The sequence below is a fragment of the Cyrtonyx montezumae genome, unplaced genomic scaffold, assembly GCF_038088225.1.
Source record: "Cyrtonyx montezumae isolate F1298 unplaced genomic scaffold, pur_monq_1.0 scaffold_7, whole genome shotgun sequence".
NCBI lineage: Eukaryota > Metazoa > Chordata > Aves > Galliformes > Odontophoridae > Cyrtonyx > Cyrtonyx montezumae.
In genome coordinates, this window is record NW_027072078.1 from 26,915,527 (window position 1) to 26,940,558 (window position 25,032).

General features: G+C 40.1%; 1 protein-coding gene across 3 annotated transcripts in view; it reads left to right on the forward strand.

Moving 5' to 3' along the window:
- KALRN (kalirin RhoGEF kinase) overlaps positions 1–25,032 on the forward strand; it is a 425,990-nt gene that overhangs the window by 296,670 nt on the left and 104,288 nt on the right. For all 3 annotated transcript variants that reach the window (XM_065750707.1, XM_065750704.1, XM_065750705.1), the window contains 9 exons: positions 1,833–2,028; positions 7,278–7,444; positions 11,817–11,936; positions 14,357–14,575; positions 17,438–17,587; positions 18,458–18,572; positions 20,328–20,443; positions 21,001–21,123; positions 23,884–24,066. In XM_065750707.1, the coding sequence (XP_065606779.1) occupies positions 1,833–2,028; positions 7,278–7,444; positions 11,817–11,936; positions 14,357–14,575; positions 17,438–17,587; positions 18,458–18,572; positions 20,328–20,443; positions 21,001–21,123; positions 23,884–24,066 (1,389 nt within the window). The remainder of the gene's footprint in view (positions 1–1,832; positions 2,029–7,277; positions 7,445–11,816; positions 11,937–14,356; positions 14,576–17,437; positions 17,588–18,457; positions 18,573–20,327; positions 20,444–21,000; positions 21,124–23,883; positions 24,067–25,032) is intronic.

Below are 25,032 nucleotides of genomic sequence, written 5' to 3' on the forward strand. Positions count from 1 at the left end.
TAAATACATTAAGTAAAACTGTTCTCCAGCATCTACTCCAACCATTTCTCCACAGCTGTTAAATCTGACAAGAAGCTCCCACAGTTCAGGGACTCCAGTTATAGCGTGTAAATGAGTCAGAGGCTGTTGGAGTCAGGAATGGGGCCAAAGGGACTGTAGAGATGGTTATTATTTAAAGTTTATGGAGTGGAATGGGTGATGGGAAGTAGCTGAATAGAGTCTCCTCCGGGCGTTCATACTCTGCCTTTCACCCTGCAGCTGAGATCCCAGGTTCTTGGTTCAGTAAATATGCTTTTTTGATTCTCTCAAAAAAGAACTGAAAACCTGAGCTTATATTTCCCCTTCTAATGCAAAGCTGTGCTCTTCCATTCATCCTAATAAGAGGGGCTGAGAGCTGGTCCTTCTGGGTTCCCTTCCAGTGCCTGCACTGGATTTATTGTTATGTTTTCTGGAAAAGAAAACCAAATGGAAAACATTGAACCTTGTCTATGAGGAAACGAAACATCTCACTGCACACGGGCACTCAAGAGCTCTTTTATGAGAAACAGAAAACCTCTCACTGTATTGTAACATGCCAAAGAGTGAATCTAAATATCTGGGTTTAGCTCTCCTCCATCTAGCTTTGACAAATTGACCTATGAATCAGAATTCAGGCATATATGATTTATTTTCCACTTCCCTTGTCTTGGTTTGTTGCCACCAGCACTTTCCTTTTTGTCTGCAATAGCAGATTCTGGTATGAAGAAGACTGGACTGTTTGAGCAGGTTAATTGTGTTAATTGAATAGGCAAAACCAGAGCAGGACTTTGCTATTGGTTGGGTAACTGTGGCTTAAAATGTAAAACACAGAAGTATATGGACTGTTAGAATCATCAGACTGCCTGTTTGTATTAGGGTGTAGGGAAAGCTGCAGAATATTTTGCATGTTGCCATGAGTTATTGGTGGGTAATATAGATCTTCATCAAGAGCTAGTTCCCCTTTGTGATGCTCCTGGTGATTCACCCAGCCCTTGAGAGTGATGTTTTTGTGCTGTGCTTTGCCCATCTGTAAATGTCTGTTATTTATATTCATTCCCCAGTGTGAAATTTTTGAGATCTACAAAACAAATTTATATGGGGCCTATTCCTACTCTGTCTAACAGAAAGACCCTTAAAAAAACTTCAAATCCTTGAAAGCACAACATAGGAATACTGTGGGGATTAACTCACCAATTTCATAATAAAATTTTAGGTCTCATGATGTGAACAACAGGTAGATACTGTTCACAGTGTATTAGGTCAATAATAATTCTGCAAATGTATTAGTCATCTGTGTTTTAGAGCTTAATAGAAGCAGCTTATAATTTAAATTCTATGGAGAAAAAAATGGAATAAATATCTTCAATTATAAATATTTCCATCTGCAGTATGTAACATGCAGAATGTTTTAAGAAAGATCCTGCCCATTTTGAGATTATGGGGACACAGGTTTCACAGTATTTTTGCAATTCTGTCACTACTGTTTCTTCATTTAAATTTGAATTTATTCAGAAGCATTTATCCACCATCCATACGAATACAGTGTGTCTTCCTTTACAGTGTCCTGTTGTCTGTGCAAGGGAAAAAGATTTTGTCATGTTTTATGTTGGACTGATAATCTTTTCATGGATCCTTGGCTAGGCAAAATGAGGACTGTAACCATTAGTGGGCAGAATCCAGAATATTGACATTCAGGGGTTTCTGGATCACCGTCACAATGTGAAGTGCTTCCATTATTAGTGCATGGTTTGAATGTGATTTTTTTCTTTGGTCTTGAATATGATGAATATGATGTCTATCTTCTGCTCATGAAGGTTACAGCAGAGTTAGATGCCTGGAATGAGGATCTGCTGAGACAAATGAATGATTTCAATACTGAGGACCTTACTCTGGCTGAGCAACGTTTGCAGCGTCACACTGAGAGGAAGTTGGCCATGAACAACATGACTTTTGAAGTCATCCAGCAAGGGCAAGATTTACACCAGTACATCATGGAGGTCCAGGCTTCAGGTGAGTGGAACAATTTGTTCTCTATTTTATATGAGAGGGAACAAAACAAAAGGGAAGAAAACACCACCAAGAACAAAAACACATTTCAATACTACTCCAGTACATACAAAGTACATCAACTTTTAACATCATTCAGTCTGTTCTATAGCCCTTCTCCACAGCCAGAACTGCTCCATAAGTTTGGATTATTTGATTTGATTATTAGATTATTTGATTCAGGATCATACATCAGAAATCACTGTTTCTTTAAAATGGAAATTCAGTATGGAAGTAAAGCTGAATTTTAAGTTTCATTCAGAAAGTTTTATGCAGCTGCAAACCAGCGGAGTTTGTGATCCATTCTTATATAGATGGCAAGGAAGAGAAAGAGGTGGAGGGAGAGAGAAACTTGTTAACCAAAAGCACTATGGGAGAGAATCTAGACATGAAAGCCTTGAAATTTATCATGAAACCATATTCCTGTTTCCAGCCAGCAATAATTGGAATTATTTTGTGTGTAAAAAGGGAACATGATAAAGCATACTGGAATTTTCCTTTTCAACGTGCATTTGAAAGTTAAAGATAGCCACTTGGATGCAAAAAGTCTTTGGCATGTGCTCTTAAGTGACAGACTTGATTCACGTTGACAGGGAGTCTGGTTCATCTACCCTTCTAAGCAGTAGGATCCTATTTCTAAGGCATCCTATGAATCAGGATTTTTGTATCCTTGCATTTTGTGCTTGGAAAAAGAGTATCATAATTCAGATTAATCACTTCGTGAAGTCCAGAAGTAAAAGTTATTTGCAAAGTGTTTTAACTTTCTTAAACATCTGGAAAAAGAAGTGCAAAGCAAGAGTAATTCTGTCCTTTCTCTCCTTGCATGCACTTTCAAAAAACAAAAAATAAAGAATAAGATTTTATGGTTTTATTCCTTGGCAAACATTTTACCCCTAGGCACTCAGCTTTAAAAAAAAATTAAAAAATAACAAATTGGCAGTATTCATCCTGATTGGCAATCTGTACAAGAGAGGCTGAAGGATTGCTATGAGAATGCATTGTGAACCAGACAAGTGGGTGTGTTGTGTGAACCATGTGTGTGAGCTGGTATGAGATCTGCCCACACTGTGTCTGGTCCTGTGCTTCAGCTCCCTTGCTTTCCAGGGTAGTGAATTGGTCCTAATACCTCAGTTACTATGCACTGTTGCTACATCCTGGAAGCATCCTAATGTGAGTAGTAACCCATGGGAGGAAAAGAGTATATCCTGAGTCAGAAGTCTCAGAGACTGCTCTTTAGGGAAAAAAAACAACAACAAAACTTAGTAATTCTGTGTTTATCAAGAAGTTAGAAAAAATTTCTTTTGGATTACAGACAAAAGATCAGCAACTAAATGAAGTGATTTTTAGAATGTTTTCATAAGATAATCTGAGATCTCTTTCTATAAAGCCTACCCAATAAAAATCCATTGCTCCCAAAGGCAAGGAAATGGAAGCCTCATAGGGATGCAGAGTAACTCTAGTTAATCAAAGGTAATGGTCACATCTGCCATGCACAGAATGCTAAATGCTGGGAGAATGGCAAAATAAGGGGGAGAGATTTCTCTTGGGAGCCTACTGTTTCTTATTTTAATAAAGGATAGCTATAGTCCATAAAAAATTCATTTAGTTTTACTCCCTCTTACTGAGTCCTATATCACAGTCATTCAGTGCATAAGAGATGATTGTTCTTACTGCCAGAACTGCAAACTTGCAGGGGTTCTGGGCAATCAACCACTATTGCTGCTTCCCATTGTACGGTGTCACCACTGCTACCATCAAAATTCAACTACAGCCAGAGAAGATAAAAGCAGAAAAAAGGTTTTTTCAGGGACATCCCACCTAACTATCCACTCTTAATTGCCCCCCAGGGTTTCTTTCTTTCCCCATAGCTCTCTTTCAGCTTTACTATTTTTAACATGTCATGCAGGAACCTGATTCAATTTTGATCATTCTGGAGTTTGTCTTGCAGGTCCTTAAACCAGCAGGTCTGTCAGATAGAATTACATTCAGGTTTTTCCATGCATAATACCTTTTTCATTTGGAAATCTTGCGCAGGTAGAAGAAGGTTATAGACACCTGCCCATGTTTCTTTGCATGTGTGATGCAGACTTGGAGCAGACTTGATTCTTAGCAAGCTGTGGAGTGTCTGGAAGTCCATGTGAATACTGTGTGTTGGCTGCAGTATATCCAATTGTCCTGTAATGCACATGTCAGACTGTGTGCAGATATTCAGGGTATCCGTGTACACACTGCATCTCTGCAAATCCACAATTTCCAAAATGCCATTAAGCACAGAGTTAGATTCTGTGATTCCTTCCACTAGTGCAGCATGTGTGGGTGATCCTGCTTTGGATTAACCCATTTTCATCATAAGAATAATTACTCTTCAAATAAATGTTTGGTTTTGTTTGGGACCATGTAAGATCTGGGAGTCATGTGACATCTTCTGTAATTTTGTAGTACTTTCAAATTGTGTTCATGTCTTACTAGCATCAGTGTAATTTGGGTAAGGAGTTTGTGTTAAGGGAATGTTGTAACAGTGTTACCAAGAAGACCGACTTCTAAGTGACCCATTACTTTTCATTCCAATGGAACTATATGCTCTTTTTCCAGGCTGATTGCAGCTCTAGTAGTGATATTAAAGGATACCCCTATCAAAGGGGATCTGTGGGCAAAAGTGTGTTCTCCATAATTGCTGAATGTCCAGCTTGATACATTTAAAGTGATCTGATGTTTCCAAAAGAGGCAGTCTGGGCATTTTTCAGAGTTTAGGACCACGATTCAACAGTGATTTAACACCTTGACCCAAGCTGCAGTGATGACACATCCACATCAGTGGTACATCCCTCAGTTGTTCGTATTCTAGGTACTGAAAGTAGTTACACTCTTGAACTCATTTGATCTGTATGGGTCCCATCCAACTTGAGATATTCTCTGATTCTAGTTGCTGATTAATTGTGTCATTTCCTAGCACTGCATTGCTTAAAAGCGAAACAGAATTCTGTTTCATTTTCTTGTGATGGCACTTACAGAACAGAAAATAAATACTGCAAGAAGAGGATGCTGCACTGTTGTGTTCCAGGCTTGTAACAGTTCATCCTATGAGCTGCTTCAAAGCAGCTCCAAAAGGGCTTTGTACAGATCAGAGAGCAATACCTCTTCCTTAACGCTGAAGAGTATCTCATATTGCAAATAGCTCAGCAGTAATTAGTGTGTGTCTTGCAGGATGTTGGCCAATGTGGGTGCTCTTCTTTGTAATTATTTTTTTTAATATTTTCAATTTGTTATCCTTCACTGATATCTGCTGCATGGTCCAAGGCATTATTTAAAAAAAAAAAGAATGGTAGCCAAGTTCCGTTTATCAAAAAGTCGTCTGTGCTTTCCTGTCCATCAAAAGTTAATGTAAAGATTTTATGTATGAAATTATTCTGAAAGCAAAGGTTTCCAATTTGCAAACCAATCTTTGAGAAGAATAAGTGCTCTCACTGCGTGCACTGGCATTGCAGAATAAATCTGTGTGACACATGACAAGCACGAAAGGGCAGACCATTCATCATGGGGAGTGCAGGCTGCCCTTGGATAGCATCCCAGGCAGCTCGCTGGTTGCTGCTGATGAGTTAGCACAATCAAAACCAGACCAGCTGAGTATGCATGAAGGAAAACTGTGCTTTTAATATCAGAAAGGTGTGGTGAAGTCAAGCATACAGGAAGCTAGTCATGTCCTGAGGATACAGAACCATATGCAAGCTAATTGTAGTAACAATGCTTGGTGTCTGGCTTTTGAAAGAAACTTCACTCCTAAGAATGGAAGTGTATATTAGATTTCCAGATCTTAAATGGGAAGCCAGAGGCCATTCCACTTTATTTGGTAATGAAGAAACTGTTTGGTTTTGGCTCGGAAACGGAATAAGCCAATTGCTTGCATTCCTGTGTGCCTTTTTTCTGATAAAACCAGAAATCAGGAAAAAGAGGATAGGGTCAATCATAAGGTCATATTTATTTTGTGTACCGTCCTCTGTGGATACTGTTGTGAAGGAGAATGGAATCCTCTGAGGATGAAGGGGGAAGAAAAGGCATCTTTCTAAATCTGGTATAAAAACAATGTCCTGCCTTCTGTACAGCAGCTTCTAAGTAGCACAATTCTTGTTTAATGTCCTATTATTCCATGAATTCAAATGGATAAAAGCGTGGTGTTTTTTCAGCATTACTGCAATCTGATTATTTTCATATTAGGTCGCTGATTCTCTCCGTATTGAGGCCAATGGCAAAATTCCAGTTGACCTCAATAAGGGAAGAGTCAGGTCTTTATTAGTTTATAATTACAGGGATTACAGTAAGACAGGATGGCATCATAACTCCTCCAGGCCAAGCTTTCACAATTATACTTGTAATGTACCCAACAATGTTATCATACTCTTGTGATAAAGAAGGAAGATGTGATGGTCTGCATTGTGTTTCATGTAATCATTGCACACAAGACCCACAGGGCCATAGGAAAATTCAGGAGATGGGAGGGGACCTCAGGAGGTCTCTGTTACAACCGCCTGATCAAATCAGGTTCAGCTATGAAATTCAGACCAGGTCATGCAGGTGTTCATCTTTTTCATGCAAAATACAAAGAGTAGGAAGTCTGTTACTGAACCACCTTTTCTCTCTGGTATATGAGGAATGGATTGATGTCACTTTGTGGAGTAATTCTGAATGAACTATAGGATGTTGCTAATTGTTGCTAATGATGCCCCTAAGTGCCTAGATGGAGATGTTTGCTCTGTGGAGTTCCACGCAATCATGGCATTGTATCTGGCAATTAGAATTTATTTAATTTCACTTTTCTGTTTTCTTCCACTTCTTTTTTCCTCTTTTCAATTTGTATTTGTGAAGTGTAAGTTAATGGTTTAATGGAAGAAGGGAGGTTGTTTCTGCATTTTTAAATTAAATTTGATGTTTGGGCAAGGCTATGGTGAATCATGTTCTACTATTCAGATTCTGATGAGTGAGATGAGCAATTATCACAAGAAAAACACTACTTTGTAAGAAAATATAATGGTACAGAATGGGAAACTGGACAAGCCAAAAAACTCCCTGGGAGTGAGCTCACTGAGGAAAGTGTTACTGAGAGATTTGCAAGCAGTGCAACAAATCAGTGTTTTAGGTGGGAAATCATTTTGGTTTGTACAATGAATAGAATTGCAAATAAGTGCAATGATCTCTCTGTGTGTGTTGTTCTATTGTAGGCATTGAGCTGATCTGTGAAAAGGATATTGATCTTGCAACACAGGTTCAAGAGCTGCTGGAATTCCTTCATGAGAAACAGCATGAGCTGGAGCTTAATGCTGACCAAACTCACAAGAGGTTAGAGCAGTGCCTACAGCTCCGGCACCTACAGGCTGAGGTCAAGCAGGTGAGTGCTTTTAACTGTGCTTTGGGTTCTTAAATGGGTTTTCAGTCATTGCAGTACATGATAAAACAGTATCTGCCAAATCACATAGCTTTAGGTGGATGATCTTAATCCCTCTTTCCTTAGCAGTACTTGATTTGCTGACAAATTACAGCATGATCCTTTACAAATAAGGAAGGGCTGTTCCACGTAGTGTGAGTATGTGTGGCTCTGTGAGCAATTATAGGAATTCTGTACAGAGCAGACCCCTTAGCTTCCCAACTGGAGAATGTCTCAAACTGTGTTCTGGAAATAAATGACTTGACCTGGGATCCAGGCTGAAATTTGTGTGGAGAATTGGCCCAGAACAGAGGATAACTGAGCAGTAACTTCAAAGCAAAGAATTACAGTAGTTTCACCTTTTTGTTTATTGCTACATATCTGTTGGCCTTAAGGAATCTTTAACATTGTCTGGGAGAGATAAAAGCTTCTATCTGAGGTCTCTGTCCTAGTATTTTTTTAACCATCTTAGTGCTGTAAGATTCCCTTTCTTCCTGATTTCATTCTATTGATGGTAGTCATGTTCTGCTTCCTGTGTTTCCCTTGATATTTTAACTGAGTGCCTCACGTTTCAGTATTACACTACATTTCCTGCTTCAGAGGTGACTTTATGCTTCAGTGTAGTGCTTATGTCTGGATTGTAATATGATCTTAGTTTCATTAGAAAAATCTGGAAGATTTTTCCAGACACCTGGTATATTCAGGTTTCCATTTCACCAGTAGAAATGGGTGGGAAAAGATAAGGAATATACTGAGTGCTCCCTAACGGCGATCGCAGTTAGTCCTTCTTCAAAAATGAATTGTTGAGGGATGCTTTATCTGGATTGTTTCTATCATTGCTGGCAAAACATCCTCCTCTCCTAGACAGCTTCCAAGCTTTTTAGCTGGGAGCACCAACATCGGTGCACACATTTACTTTCATAGTTCACTTTGATTTAATATTTTGCAACCAAAAATGGAACTTGCACAAGACTCTCCTGAATTTTGATTTTGAAAATGTGGTTGATTTGTGTTTCTGATAATTCTAGAGACTCCCCTCATAATGCTTCACAGATCTACAGAGTGCAGCTTTCTTCTGAAAAAGAGCTCCTCCATGTTATTCATAATCACAACGATAATGTGCTGAGAATCACTTTTTTCCAAGGGTTCCCAAAGTTTCTTGGACACTACTTCAGTAGCTCAGCTTAGAGTTCTGTGCAGTAGATCTGTGACTGTGTAGAGCCCTTTGAACTTTAGACAGAATGTAGAGAGGAGCAATACATGTAGCTGACCGCATCCCACTAACCCCATTGACCAGGATGACACAAGGGTCAGTCAGCTCTGTGATGCTCACGTTGCTATGCAATGCAATGCAGCACTCTCTGTTCCCCATGTTACTTGCCTTGCTATCAAATATCTGTCTTCTGAGCTTTCCTATGCTGCAAACCAAAATCTAACCAAAGGAAATGGTTTTAGGATTGAAATATCTAATGCTGTGAGAGAACAAACAGCTGCCTTGAATTAGTATTTTCTTAACATAGCTTGGGACCATCAGAACTTTTATTTCTGTGTGACCTTTCAGCAAGCCAATTGTGAAGAATCATTGTATTTGTTCAGCTGAGTAATAAGGACTCCTTTGTTTATTAACCTATAAATTACCGCAGCTATGGTTTCCCTTAAAAAGAGCCAAGGTAAAATATATCTGTGCTCTATCTATTTGGTTTCCTGGAGATGAGTCATATTCCCAACCATTTAGTAAAATTGGGAAATATATTGATTTTGGCTTGCAATTCATCTCCAGTCTGGTCCAAATTTCCTTCACTTTCATTTTATTGCATCTGAGATGATGGGTGATCTCATTACCAAATTGCACTCACTCTTGCAAATCATCTGAGATTTGGTTGCCACCAGACACCTACTGTAGCTGTGCTTACATTCTGCTGACACAGTAAAATCGGTCAAGGCTGTTAAGTGTACATGTGTTTGCATTTTGATATAATGACTCGTGGAAATACAAAGTCTTTTAACTGTCTCTATCTATTTAAGTTTCATTTAGGAGGGTTTCTGCTTTAAATCATAGGCACCCAAGGTTTGAATGCCTGGACAATGAGTTGAAGTCTGGGGCTGTAAAAGAAGAACAGTACAGAGTGAGATGTTCTGTGAACTGCTATAGCGTGGAAGTAGTATAGACCAGTGATTCACAAACTCATTATTAAGAAAGATTCATCCCAAGACTGATTTCCCCTCACTTGGATCCTACTCATTTCTGACAGAAACTACAGAGCTTGGATGTCTTAAATAAAAGTAATAGTATAATGAAGTTGTGGAGATCAGTTTCAAAAACTAGCTCTCTAGTGCTGTGCTTGCAGCTATTTGGCTTCCAAAGCCCCTCACTTTTCATCTTTGGTTGTTTTTTTTCTTTTCTTTGTTGAACATCACACAATGTAATCCCAGATACTGTCACAGTATCACACTACTCTTATTCTCCAGGTTGTTTTTTACAAGTGTATTTGGAAATCTTTTCATGTGCCTTTTATCTATCCATTGTTATTCTTTTGGCATTAGATTTGTTTCCAGGTGGGTGTGCCCAAAGGATGGCAGAAGGCAGGAAGGAAAACTCGCTTCTCCCCAATTTAATATATCAAAAAGTTCCTGGAAACTGGAGGATTCAGCAGGATGTGAAAATGTCCACCCAAATGAAAGCTGTTGCCCAGGGGGCCCTAGCATACCCTGACTGTATTATTTGGGGGCAAAAAATAAAATGGATTAATTTACTTCATTTTTAACATGCAGACTTGGTATTTTCTACAGCTTAAGTGGCCCTAGCCACGATGTAACACAATATATCAAACGTGAAATGATGCATTGCTTTATGACATACTCACCTCAAGTCTTTCCCAGATATAGCCATCTTTTTTAACTTTAGCTTTTGGTGCCATGAAGTAGCCATTAATGTAGCTTTCTTGTCTGATGAAGTATACAAACTGCCAGCCAAGAAAGATTGCCATATGATAACCCGTTTTCTTTTCCTCTAAATCTTTCTTGCATTTCCCACAGGAACAATAATACCTGCTGATGAAAGAAAGAAAGCTGACAAATGAAATCTTCCACACTGTTGTAGTGAGCAGATGTAATTTCCTACAAATCAGGGTCAGCTACACGTGTTGATGGTTCCTCTTTATTTCTCCGAGGGAAAACTCATTTTCCTGCCCCACAGGGAACTGAGTAGGGTGATGCATGATGTAGGGATAAAAACCAAAACAGAAAATCCCTATTTCTTACAGACAATTTAATGGGTCAGTCAGTGAAAATGATGGCACAAAAGGGAAATTACTATGTAGAATATTGCAGCAAAGTCGATTTTGGAGCTTTGTAAATCACAAGCTAAATTTAGGGCAGTGCATGGGCAGTCAGGATTTCTTGTGCGTCTGTGAATTGAATTCAGCAACTTGCTGGCTTCATTGGAATAATTTGACACCTACACAGGTAGAAAATAGGCTTTGAGCCAACACAGCGAAGATCTTGCATGTGCACTCTGGATACTAATTTTTCATAAGCACGTCTTAAAATATCAGAAAATGCTGCTGTTTAAATAAATGGATAAATACAAGCTTGATAGATTAATTACATGCATTTGGAATGTGATTCTTTAGTCAAAACAGCATGCATTTCATGTGTACAGATAATCTGAATGTCTCTGAAGTAAAGCCCTTTGACAAAATATAAAATGCAGGACGTGGAGTTTTTTCCTAGCTCTTGAATGCAGGTGGAAACTCCAACTGCATCTTAAGTATGTGTTAGATAAAACCAACTGCATCTTCACCTCACTCCCCAAGCTCTGACTTCTGCATGAAAGAAATACAAACAAGTGGAGCAGAAGAGAGCTGCAGCATGACCCAGCAAAGTCCATAACTCTGTGTAGAAATTTGAAAATATCATAGAATCATACCATACAATCATATCCTAAGGTTGGAAGGGACCTTAAAGATCTTAATGTTTAATTTCAAGCTTCCTTGATTATGCTTTATGGCTTTGCTATGGAGTATTTGCATAGAGGAGTAGTCATTTTTTATGATAAGATGTTGAAGATGAGTGTTTTTTGCCATCTGAATATCCACATGTAAATACTTTTGGAGTCTTGGTTCCTTATTAATAGCTTCTGCAGTAAGAACTTTCCCTCCAACAGTTTCTGTCATTAAGTCCTTATCCTGGGATTTATTTCTGCTCACTGATTCAGCTTGAGACAATGTTGGGCAAAACATCTTTTTGCTACTTGGTCTGAGGCATTGTCTGACAGGTGACAACAGAAATCTTTGTACTGAAGCATCCTTCCCTTATGCACATCCTTTCTTTACAGGTGCTTGGCTGGATCCGGAATGGTGAATCAATGCTGAATGCAAGCCTCGTCAATGCAAGCTCCCTCTCTGAGGCTGAGCAGCTCCAGCGAGAGCATGAGCAATTTCAGCTGGCCATAGAGGTAACACGAGCAAATTAATTTGGTTTCTTCTTCCCAGGTGAACAGCATGCAAAAGGTTATCTCTTGGGGATCAGTCGTGACTTGCTTGAGGGAGGGGAGGGATAAAAATTTCAGAAAATTGACTTTGCATTTATATCATAATGCAACCAGAGGTTAAGAGTGAAATAAATCATCTGCAGTATTTTTTCTGCTATCAGGTAGCCTCTCCATTCATGAAAATGACACTCACACATTTGTCTGATAATTTCTTTGGCAAAAAGTATTAACATTAAAATTCACAAAGTGATCTGAACGCAGGATAAGTTCATGGAGTCATTCTCTTTCCATATCCAAGATTTGCTAATCATTTTAGAGTTTCCATTTATGAGTATCTTCGATAGTGGATAATGCTCTTGTTTCTGGATGTTGATTGATTCAACTGTTTTTGATGTTCATTTAAACTCCTCCATCCTCAAACACTTTAAGGATGAGGCACGAAGGGCAGTTCTTAGGAAGTGCTGAGCTGAGCTCATGGCTCTGCTTGCCGTCTTCAAACTGGCCCTTGAAAACCAATTGTCTCACTCATGGTGTAGGGACATGGCAGGAGGAGCAGCACCTTCTCTGAGCTGCCTTGCTTTGGATGAGAAAATAGTGGAAAATGATTTAACTCCCCTCAGCAAGGGGCTAAAGTGAATTGCAGAATCATTCAGGTTGGAAAAGACCTGTAAGGTCATCTAGTCCAACTGTCCACCCATCATCACCATGCCCATAGCGCTCATGGTTTGGGTTAGCACTTTATATAACTTGGCCTTTGTGAACATGCTCTACATCTGCAAGGTGTGCTTGCTGTAGTTAACTGTGAGAGGGCACACTGCTTCTGCTTAGCACGGTATATATGCATCCCCATCTTTCTGTTACAAAGTGAGGAATAGATTGGCAAATCCCTTCTGTGGTTTGAAAAACTGAATCAAAACTAAACCAAACTTAAAACTATGAATATTCCCACAGTGGAGATAAGAGGTGACCAGAAAATAAAGATTCTTTATGTCTACTGATAAATTTCAAAACAGTCAATATACATTATAATGTAGCTAGTAAGTACCCACTTTTATCCAACTCCACTCAAAGTCAGGAAGGAGCAGCTATAGCAGCTCCAAAGGGAAAAAGGAGGGGGTTTCCTATCAGTGCTGTATGAGCAGATGGGTACCATGCCATGCTGACCTCATCCCAGCAGCCACTGCCAGGCAGTGGTGGGGGACAATACACCCTCCAGTTGTAATATCATAGTTTACTGCTGCTGGGGAAGGGCTTGGGTCTGCTGGGGATTGCAGATCACAGAGGGAGAAGTGAGCTACAGCACAAAAATAAGTTTACAAAAGGAGAAAACACCAGATTAAATATTTAAACTGCTCAAAGCTCAATATGGGGAAGTGATCAGCAAAGCACACAGGGCAGGCAGTCCTCTAAAGGCATGCTAGATGTGGAATTGATTTTCCGTTAAAATCCTTTAAAGTCTATTTAAAACAAGTATTACGACTCCAACATCAGCAAAGCAGCTGGATATTAAATTTAACCAGTTGTTCTTGAACATCTCCCTAAATATTTCTGCCAAGTATTAATCCTTTTTTTTGCTAATAGCCTTCCTTACACTGCATAATTCACCAGTGTATTACCAGATGATTTCAAGCTTCTTTCAAGGTTCAAGGATTAGATCATAAATGTATCACATGAGAATTTGTCAGCAGCAGTTACAACTGAGATGCAGAACAGAGGAGACTTAGGGAGATTTCAATGCTTCTGTTCAGAAGATTAAAATCAAATACTGGACTAAACCTGAATGCAGTTACTTGGGGGCTAGGAAGGGCTGGAGGATATTTTCCCCTCGGCAACCTATGAAGGAAGCTGAAACCACCATTTGGTTAACTGAGAGGTGCTGATGCACACTGGGGAATGGGACAGATCACTCAGTCCTGCTTCTAAGTCTTGCTGCTCATGCCAGCAGACTGCCTGGCAACAGTCAAACCTGGGTGATTAGGCCTAGAATTAGGCAGCTCACTGGGGTTTGCTTTTGTGCCTGCAGCCTGTGTGTGATGCAGCCAGCACTGAGCACAGGCGAGGTGGGAGCTCAGCACAGTCACTGCCTGCATTGGTGCTGTCTGAAGGGATAGGATTCCCATCCTAACCCAGGCTGTTGCCCTTGAGGCATTGGGTGGCCAGTGCAGCTAACCCATCTCTGCCAGTGCTTGCTTGTGCCAAGCTTTAATAACGTTGCAAATGTACATGAATAACTGATACTAAAATGCTTAGCAGAACTTTACTGTTAACTGGAGATAACCGAAAATGTTTCACTCTCTCACATCTCCATGCTCACACCTCACTTCACCTTTCTACCATAAATCTGGCACATCTGTACAACCTCTCTCTCCTCTCGTCATGCACAGTCCCTCTTTCATGCCACTTCCTTACAGAAGACGCACCAGAGTGCCCTGCAGGTGCAGCAGAAAGCTGAAGTGCTGCTGCAAGCTGGGCATTACGATGCTGATGCCATCAGAGAATGTGCTGAAAAGGTGGCCCTGCACTGGCAGCAGCTGATGCTGAAGATGGAGGACAGACTCAAGTTGGTCAATGCCTCAGTGGCCTTCTACAAAACCTCTGAGCAGGTGAGCAGAGCTGTGCCTATCTCATAGTAAGTCTAGGACCTTTCTGTCAACTGAGTGGTCCTCAGGTACCCCCAGCCAACAAATACCAACAGGAGTGCACTCCCACATGGCAGTGGTGGTGGATTTGTGTTTTCTACTCTGATCCTAAGTGCAGAGCGTCTTCTGCTGGCAGGGATATCACAGCATTAGCAAAATGAGCTGAAATGACATTTACTCCAGTGGCATAGCAGTGCTCATCCAGACAGGGAAACTGAAGGTTGAACTGGTCAAAATCATGTTTCAAAAAGACAAATTGAAGTGTACAGTAATTTTCATCTTGAAGTTTTCATTGAAACTATATGGAAGCCATATATTTTTTGAAGGTGTTTGTTTTTTAATTTAATTTTTTTTATCCACTTTCCAAAGAGAAGGATTTCTGAAGTCCTACCATTTCAGTTTCAAGTCCTCATGGCATCAGAGTTCATTTTAGGGAACGTAAATCATCATTTCCTTGAGCACTGTTTGCCATTAATCACTTGTTATTTTGTGAGCTGCAACAGCCATTCTTTTCATTAGTAGTAAGACACCACCATGCTAAAAAAGATGCCAAGATATGAAGTGATTTCTCTTAAATCCATCTGCAGTACAGGTAATTACAGCAGTAACCATTGCATGCGGACTCAACTCAACTTTACTTCATTCCAGGCATCAATGAACTCTAAAACACATTCCAATTGGCTGCTGATATGATAAGATTATTTATGTGTTGCATAAACCAATGCAACTTTACTGTAGTCAGAAGTGAGAATTAGTGTCGTAGCATGGATACTCAGCTAGCCTTGCTGATTATAATTTACTGCAGCTGGGCAGACTGTGTTAGCATGGACACTGCAGGAACCTGTGGTTTTATGAAAAGCAGCAGTGGTTTTCATTAGAATTTCTATTGTTATCAGCACACAGTTTGTTCCTCAATTAGACAGACAGATTTGGAAAGTTTTTTTAACACAGCTAAATATGTCATTGAGGACCAAGATAATTTTTCCTTAACATCAATGCTGGAAAATATCCTTGGGCCACTTTTTGGTGTCATTTGTTTAATGCATTTTTAAGGGTGCTTAAAATTAATTCATTCCTTATAATGAATGTCTTTCCCTGTGAAGGGTTTCAAATAGATTTACAGTCCCTGATGCACTCAGGATTGAAAAGAATTATAGCTGTTGGAAGATTGTGAGAAATGAAAACCATTAAGGGATTCATTAGTGCTTTAGACAGTCAAATGTGCTGGCCAAAATATGCAGAGCCAGTGATTTATCAGTTTGGTCTCTCTTCCTATTTCCAAGTCATAGATAAGCATACTGCAGTGCCCACCAGTTCATTGATGAGTTGTGTCTGTTCTGCAAATGGTTGGGGCAAAGATCATTCAGTCTTGAGTGCCCATAAACTTGCTGCTTTCTCTCAGGCTCCATGATCTGTGTCCCTTAGCAGTCTGATCCCTGACCGGATGGTAGTAATTCATTGGATCCTAAGTTTTCTTCGTGCCTAGAAATGCAGCTAGAAGAGTGGCCAGAGAGACTGTCCCAACCAACCAAACTTCTTCACACCCATCCTCCCTAAGAGCACTATGCTTTTGTTATAAATGATGAAGATCTCTCTGTTAGATAGTCCAATTTCTCTCTTTATTACTGAAGTGAATACTGAAGTTCTCGAGAACCAAGACATTAAATGGAACTGCTTTTCTGTGCCTAAATGATGTGAGGCATTTGATCTCAAGTAAGGGTTTGGGGGTGAGGGCTAGTTTGCATCCAAGCAATAAGCTGATTTCAGATCGTCACGTGCCTGGCAGCAGGCAGCAGGCATCAGTTCATCACAGTTCCCCAGTCTTAACATGGATCTTTATGTGTTCAGGTGTGGTGTTATATGAAAATGGCCTGTGATAGTGGGGAGAATTGGGTGATCCCAGAGTCTCTTCCAAACTACGCTCTTAAGCATGTGGGATCCTCTGAATTATAACTTGTGTTCATATAAAGATTGCAGGAATGAGCAAGAAAAGGGTGAACATGGTTAGCTGGACACCCAGCAATAACTGACTGGATCTTTACTAACTCCAAAAGTGAAGTGCATAGGGACGGCCTGCAAAGAGAGAAGTTCTGAATGTGCTGGAGAACTTGTGCTGTTTTTCCTGTGTTTGCACTGGGCACAGAGAGTTGCTCTCAGGATCTGCAGTGCCTCGTCCAAGCCTGCAGCAAACAGCTTTCAGACTGCACTTGTTTATCTGCCTTGTTCCCATTATTCTACCAAGATAGAAGATCCTCTTGTAAGCCCTGAGCAGTGGAACATCTGCATCCACCTGGGTTATGACACTGATTTAATGTCTACTGGTATCCATAAGTCTTCACAAAAGCTGTATAGGGTGCAGCTAACATGCAGCTGAACAGAATTAGTTCCAGCTTCGGAGTTGTTTCAGGAAAATATTTAAGCATGTGTTTTTCTTTAAGCGGGTGCTAAGTTCCTAGACTTGGTGGAATTTAAACAGACCTAAAACACCCTTCAGGAATAGGGATTGTTTTCTGAATGATCCACTGGGGCCAGACTGAACCCTGCCTTGCTTCAACTTCTTCCCTCCTTTCTCCTTTGGAACAGAAGGATTTATCACCTCTAAACCAGATGAATTACATCCCAAACAGTAGAGATCACTGTGGGCAAGAATAACTACTAGATCATTCTGTCCAGGGCCTGCTTCATACCCTGTTACCCTCCATGACATGGCCAGTAGTCTAAAATATTTAGGTCTGAAATTTTTTTGGTTCATAGACTTTTACTGACTGTGTTTCTCCTTGTTAGGATTGTGGATAACTGAACTGTTGTGCTCTGGGTATGCTTCAGGTGTGCAGTGTATTAGAGAGCCTGGAGCAAGAATACAGACGTGATGAAGACTGGTGTGGAGGTCGAGATAAACTTGGACCAGCCGCTGAGATAGACCACGTCATCCCTCTGATCAGCAAGCATCTGGAGCAGAAGGAGGCATTTCTCAAGGTTTCAGCTTAGTTCCACAATAAATCAGAAAATCTCCCCATTAGGTAGTCAATTTAGAGCACTGTTGGTGAGTTTGAGAGGAAGCTCTGAGGCATAATTCCAGTTCAGTTACTGGCTGTCTGTCTGAGCCCTAGCCTAATTTCACACTGTTATAATAGTGGTGATAAGCATTATCATCAATGTTTATCTCTGAGACATGTCATCAGGACTAATTAGTGATATTTGCATTGCACTTGGAGGATGCTATTTATTATGTTGGTTCAAAGCATTTATTCTCAACATTGCATTATAAATGACAGGATTTTTGTGCTGGATTATGTAAATCATCCAGAATTTCAAATTCTGTCCTCCATCTGTAGGGCAGCACTGGATTGGAGACAGATTTTCTCCTGCCTTCCAGGTGCAGCTTTGTAAGAACAGCAGAACCAGCACTCTGATAAGCCAACTGACAGGCAGCCTCACACCTTCCGCTAAACTGATACACAACATTAAACTCCTCTGGCTTAAGAAACAGTTCCTTTAGACTGCACTTTTGTAAGCAATGAATGCTCTTTTGGAGAGAGGTGTTAGATCTGGTTAGTTTGAAAATGTATGGAGGCACTTGCTCTTTAAAACCAGGTGCTTGATTATTGTCTTTAATTTGCCTTAAGATATAAAATCAGCTGCTGAATCTGAAATGACTCATGTATTTTAATACATTCGTGAGGCTGTAAGTTTCTTAGCTGAATCTGTTGACTCTTAGCTGAAGCTCCTCTTTTCCCATTTGAAAGAGAAGTACATCTCCCTGCAAAACAGGCAGAGAGCTTGAGTCTCTTTTGCTTTCTTGGCTTCTCTCTACTAACCCTTATTGGTGGGGGCTGTTTTCCTTAGGCCTGCACACTGGCACGAAGGAACGCTGAGGTATTTCTCAAGTACATCCACAGGAACAATGTCAGCATGCCTGGAGTTGCAAGCCATACACGGGGGCCTGAGCAGCAGGTGAAAGGTTGGTGCAATGATGCATAACAACATTAGAGGTTTTCTTTGCTTCTCCTTCTGCTAAGTTCCAAGTTGGTCTGGAATAAAGGAAAGGGCTTTGAAACATGGGCTTTCTCTGGCTTCTCTTGTCAGGAGAGACTGTGAGAGTGATGGTTTACCATCCCCTGTTATCCCATGGGAGGTAACAGGTTTAAGTTGCACAAGGGAGGTTCAGGTTGGATACTAGGGAAATATCTTCTTAGAAAGAGTGGTGAGGTACTGGCACAGGTTGCCCAGGAAGGCGGTGGAGTCACTGTTCCTGGAGGCATTCAAGGGCTGTGTGGCTGTGGTACTGAGGGATGTGGTCAATGGGCATGAATGGGATGATGGCTGGACTGGATGATCTTAGTGATCTTTTCCAACTTTAATGATTTTATGATTCAGTGATTATGCAGGTGCTTCTCTGAGATGATCAGACACTGTTTTGCATTAATACTTAAAATGAGCAAACAAACAAGCACATATCAAACACAAGGTCTGGATGCAACCCATTACCTCTGAGCGCTGAAGAAAAAACAAAGACCCTCAAGCTTATTTGGCTATAGGATTTCATCCCCAAAATTGCCCTACCACATCACACCATCTATCTGTGAACAGTTTCCTTTGGTCAAAAGAGCACTGTTTACAATCAAACTATACATCTGAGATGTTTGAAGAGTTTCCACTTCTCTGCTTAATTCAACATTTGTTAATCTATGCCTAGCAATGCTGTAAGGTACTGATAAGAGTGAGCAAAGCAAATTCACAGAACTAAAGCATTTTATTATTATTATTGGCTGGCTTACAAGCTGCAGGAAGAGACAGGTTAATAACAGTGCAGCCATTATAATATGTGGGAGGGATGGGAACCTTAGTTCCATACAGAAGATGAAAATGGTGCTACTGAAAGCATTATTTTTCTTCCTTTCTATTAATACCAGTCCTGCAGTGTTATTCTGACTCTGGTCCATTTTTCCCCTATTACTGTGTCAAATATTTTTTGTAGTTGCTGTGAACTTTCATTCCCTACAGCTGAAAATCGTGGGAAAATTATTTTAACACTTCTTCGGCGAGTCCTTGTCTATGCTCTTGATGTAAGCTTGAGTATTCCTCACTGAGCTTGTTTGGAATTATTCACATATTTAGAAAGCAGTGTGTATATTAGTCTTTTTGTAAGCCAGATGTGTAACTCTCTTGCTTAGTGAGCCTATCCACAGAAAATCTTTGAAGTAGACGCTTTAGTTCAGAATAAAAGCACTGTTGAATAGAATACTTACGGTGAGTCTCGAGCTAAGTCATCAATATAGAACAAAAATAGTTTTATTTGGCCTGAGCTATTTATACAGAGAACTGATCAGCATACTCAGGGAGGGCTACAAGAAAGAGAGATTATTTACAAGGTGCTGTAAATGCTCGTAATATCTCACTGTAAGGGACTGTGAGCTGGACTTATTGTTTCAATACAAAATAGTGTGTGGCTGCTGCTCCGACTGTGTGAGCCTATGCCCCCTCTAGTGGATGCCACACTAGCATCTCCTCCTATACCAGGTAACCCTGCAATACCACCTTTTTATGATCACTTTTTAAATTTGTTTGAATCAATGCTTGTTGTAATGCATATGATCTCAGGGGCTCTGTTCTTGGGAGCCCAGTCCAGGCAGGGCGAGTTAAGTTCAGCTTTTTTATGGCTTATTTCTGTATGCATCCACAGAACTGCTAATCATGCATTTCTTCTGCCCTACAGCCATCCTGAGTGAGTTGCTACAGAGGGAGAACCGTGTGCTTCACTTCTGGACCCTGAAGAAGCGGAGGTTAGATCAGTGCCAGCAGTACGTTGTCTTTGAGCGCAGTGCCAAGCAGGTAAAAACCCCACTGCCTTTCTGTGCTGGCAGTGTGTAAATATGCCTTGTATCCATGTCATGCCTCTGTGGGGTTCCTGTTGCAATCTCAAGTTGTATTTATAAGTCATTCCTTTTTAATATATGGCAAATATACATTCTTAAAACAACTGAAGAAAATTCCAAAGCTTAGCAACAGACCTCAGTATTTTTGCCAGGGCATATTCATTTTGGGATGTATACATCTGTTTGAAAATAAATATGAGAACAAATATATTTTACTGAGCTCTGATTGAATGAGAACACTGCCTTTTCTCTCTTCAGATTTTTCTTTCTGAAGATAGAATTCCCTACGCTCCTTTTTCTCCTAGGAAACATCACCTTTTGTGTCCTTTCCATCTGCTTTAATTGTGTTCTTTTTATATCTTCCTAGAAAGCATTGTACTACACACAATATTATGGCTCATTGTTCTGATATCCTTTATTTGGCAGATTATTTTCTTGGAGGATTAGTTCTTGAAATATAAATATTATTTGTTTTGCATTTTTTCTTTTCCTTTTTCCTTTTGACATTCACAGGCCCTGGACTGGATCCAAGAGACAGGTGAATATTACCTCTCTACTCACAACTCCACAGGGGAATCAGCAGAAGAAACTCAGGAACTCCTGAAGGAATATGGGGAATTCAGAGTGCCTGCGAAGGTAAAGAATGACATTAGTCATTGTGATCTCTTCCCTAGCTATGTTTATGACCTTTTCAATGCCTTAGATCTTTGTGATAATATTCACTTGATTTTGTATTTTCATTCTGAAACTCCTAGCCCAGTGACAAATGCCTTTTGTCAACTGTCGCCTTTCATTTTTAGCATGGCACAGGTACAAAGCTGAGGTTGTCTCCCTCTTGGTCTGTACTGGTTATGGAGCATATTGTTCTGATCAGAACAAAGTGAAACTCCATTTGAATACACAGCACAGCATCATAATGGAACACAGCCATATTCTGTCCTCAGAAAATCTTACAGGAATGATATTGGGTGCCTAATTGACCATATCCATGGTCATCTTGGATTCCCTTTTTTGTTCTCTAAGCCTGGAGAGGCTCAGGGGGCTCTCATCATATCATATAAATGCCTGAAGGGAGGATGCAAAGATGACAGAGCCAGGCTCTTTTCAGAGGTGCCCAGGGATAGAACAAGAGGCAGGGGCCTCTGGAACATTAGAGTTTCCTTCTGACCATCAGGAAGCACTTCTGTGGGAGTGACTGAGTACTGGCACAGCTTGCCCAGTTAGGTTGTGACTTCTCCTTGGTGGTCTGCAGAAGTCACCGGGCCATGGTCCTGGGCAGCCTGTACCAGTTGACTCCACATGAGAAGGGATTGGACCAGATGGACCCAGAGGTCCCTTCCAATATCAACTGCTCTCTGATTCTGTCATCACAACCACCATTTGTTTCATTAATTCCAGCTGGACTTATCACAGACGATCATTTATCTTATTTTACTGATCTCAGTGAAGTACTTTAAATAAATGGGTTTGTAAACTCCAGGGTGAGCATAATACAAAGCTGCATTACCAAGAATCTATTAATTTATATGGAACAATTCTGAGAAATCTGATGGGGTTTACAGAAGAATAGTGATTGGTCTTGCTTCAGACAAATTAATTCAAACCATAGGTAATTCACAGACAGTGAACCCACAGAGGTATTAACAGTCACTGATAAGGATCTAAACTGCAGAGTCAGGCTGCATTAGGACTGCAGCTTCAGTATCGTGTAGCTTCATTTCACTGTGTTCTGAAATTGATCTTCTGTAATCCTTAAATTCCTCATTAGGCTGTCCATGCTTGCACGGGTTTGATACATAGACTTTATGTTCTTCTTGTCCCCTTTGTTTTTCCTGAGTTTGCACATTTGTGAAAAAAGGAGATAAATAGCAGTGGACTGAAATTAATTTAACCAGACAGACCCCATGCAACATTTCTTAAACAGAACTTCTCTAACTATCAGAATATCTACAGTCATTCCAATTACCATTTAAGATGGATCAGACTAATTCCATTGTGTCCTGGAGCTTCCAAACTATTTCTACTCATGGTGTAACCTGGAATTAAGTTTTATATCTTGATCCCTACTGACCGTTACTGGCTGTTTCTTCCACTGACATATCTAGTCCTACTCCCTTGGGCTGCAATAAATCACTCTTTGTCTGCTGACTTAAAATTTTTCCAGGGCCACATGCAACCTGGTAAATGCAAGTCAATCCCAGATGATGATATTCTCAAAGCCTTCCTGATCCCAGTACCTTTCTGGCCAAAACAAATGTTTGGATAGCAGAAACACTAGTAGCTTTTGGGAATGAGACATCCTTTCATATAACAGGAAGTCAGATTTTTACTCCCCCATACCTAGCTTTGCTTAACGACTTACATATTTGTTAGGGTGGTCTCTGGTTCTCCTGTTAGCTTATTTTGCCACTGAAATTTCTGTGAAGTTTCAAACACAAAACTAAAATCAGGAAAACACAGGTCTGACATGTACTTGTCCATTTGGGGCTGGATTGCTGGTAACATCAAGCATTTGACAGCATGTCTCACATCTGGCAAAAGGAAAACTTTATCTGAAGAGCAGCACACCACTGTTTCTAGGGATCCAACTGATTCTCGTTTCACTTTTGAGGATTAACATGTGAGTTACAGATGGAGTTCAATCCATACAGTTGATAACTCTTTCTATAAACATTTTGCACTTCATTTGGCTTAAACATATTGTTCAGGCACCTTCAATAGATTTGGAATCTATGCCAAAATGAGTAACTACCTGTTGTGCCAGGTTTGCACAAAGTTCCTCAGCATGGAAGGGCGTGATGACTAGGAGGCAATCAGATCTAATGGAATAGAAAAGACCTTTGAAAGGTCTGGGGGCTCAGTGTATGGTTTGGAGTTTAGGTATCTTTTACTTTGTAATGCTCCAACCTGAACTAAGTTTCTGATGCAGAGAATAGTGATTCAGAGTTCCTTCCTGGCCTGATGCACTGTGTATTAATGACCTGCCTGCACAGGTCTGCAGAACCACCTAGGAATGGATTCTAAGTAACGTGGTGTGTTTTAAGAGGTGCAATTTTAAAATCCTGTCTTCTACCCCAAGGCTCACAAAAACTTTTTTGGTGTTTTGGTTATGAGATGTTTCTAACTTCCAACATGTTTCTCCTATGTGTTTATGTGTATGGTTTCAAATGACTTGACATTCTATATCTCCTGCATCTACACAAGTGTCCTTATAAAAATGTCACTCCTTTCATGTTTTATTGGGCAACGTTTAAAGCATCTGATTCTGCATAATCTGAAGTACAAATGCTGCTTAATAACATATATAAAATTGTGAGCTCTTTCTGATTGCTGTGTGAATTAAAAGTAAAGGAAATAATGATATTGTAACATAACTGAGGACTGTATTTTGGGCAGCAAACAAAGGAGAAAGTGAAGCTCCTCATCCAGCTGGCTGACAGCTTTGTAGAAAAAGGACATATACACGCCACTGAAATCAGGAAGTGGGTCACCACCGTTGACAAACGCTACCGTGACTTCTCTCTCAGGATGGGGAAATACCGCTACTCCCTGGAAAAAGCCCTTGGAATCAATACAGAGGTACTGTAAGTCCGTGTCCTCCTGAGGTTTCATACCAAATCTGAAAGTCACAGAAGGAAGAGAAGAGAAGGTTATGAAATGAATACAGTAAATTGTTGTGTGTCTATTAGAACCACTTAAAATCTAGTCAGCATCAGGACTGCTCTTTATGATGAGGAAGAAGTTTTTTGTGACATATCAGTGATAGGAGGAGGAGACAGATGAAGATCAGAGAGAATTTCTGAACAACTGGTGGCACAGTTCTTCAGGAGACCATCCAGCCACTGTGAAGGAGGGAGGAACATATTATTTGAATAGAAGTCTGTATTACTTTTAGCATAAGCCATAAATATTACTTCCATGCTATTATGTTGAATTAGACCCAGGCTTTGACAGTAAGATTCCATTCTCTCATGTTTTAACTAAATAAAAAAAAATGGTCACCAACCTCATCTCTAACCTCTGCTGTATCACTGAAATCAAGTTATATAAGGCTAACAAAAATAAGAACCTCCTGTTATTTCCTGGCCACAAACATGTATAAAACTGTTGCTCAATCATCCTCAAAGTAATATCAAAGAAGAATAAGTTCCCTCATACCCTGAAGATAAATGTACTGTTCCTTGTTAAGTCTCTGGTTTACACAAAGTTACTGACCACTTCCTGGTAAGGTATTTCCATGGCAGAAGCCCTTTAGTAGTCAGAATTGTCCCTATGGGCTATTCTTGTGTAGCTCCCTACCTTATCAGACTATCTGTGGGGTCTCGTGCTAGGCAATTACTTCAGATGTAAAAGGAGTAAGGTAAAAGGTAGATGTTTGTCATCAGTGTTGATTCCTGGATAGAATTTATTAGAAATTTCACAATGTTTTGCTTTGTTTTTTAAGATTTCTCTCCCACCTTCTCATCTTTTGCCCTCTCATACTGGTTTAAAACTTCTTTGAATGGCCTTCTTTCTTACACCAGTGTTTTTATCTTACTTTTATCC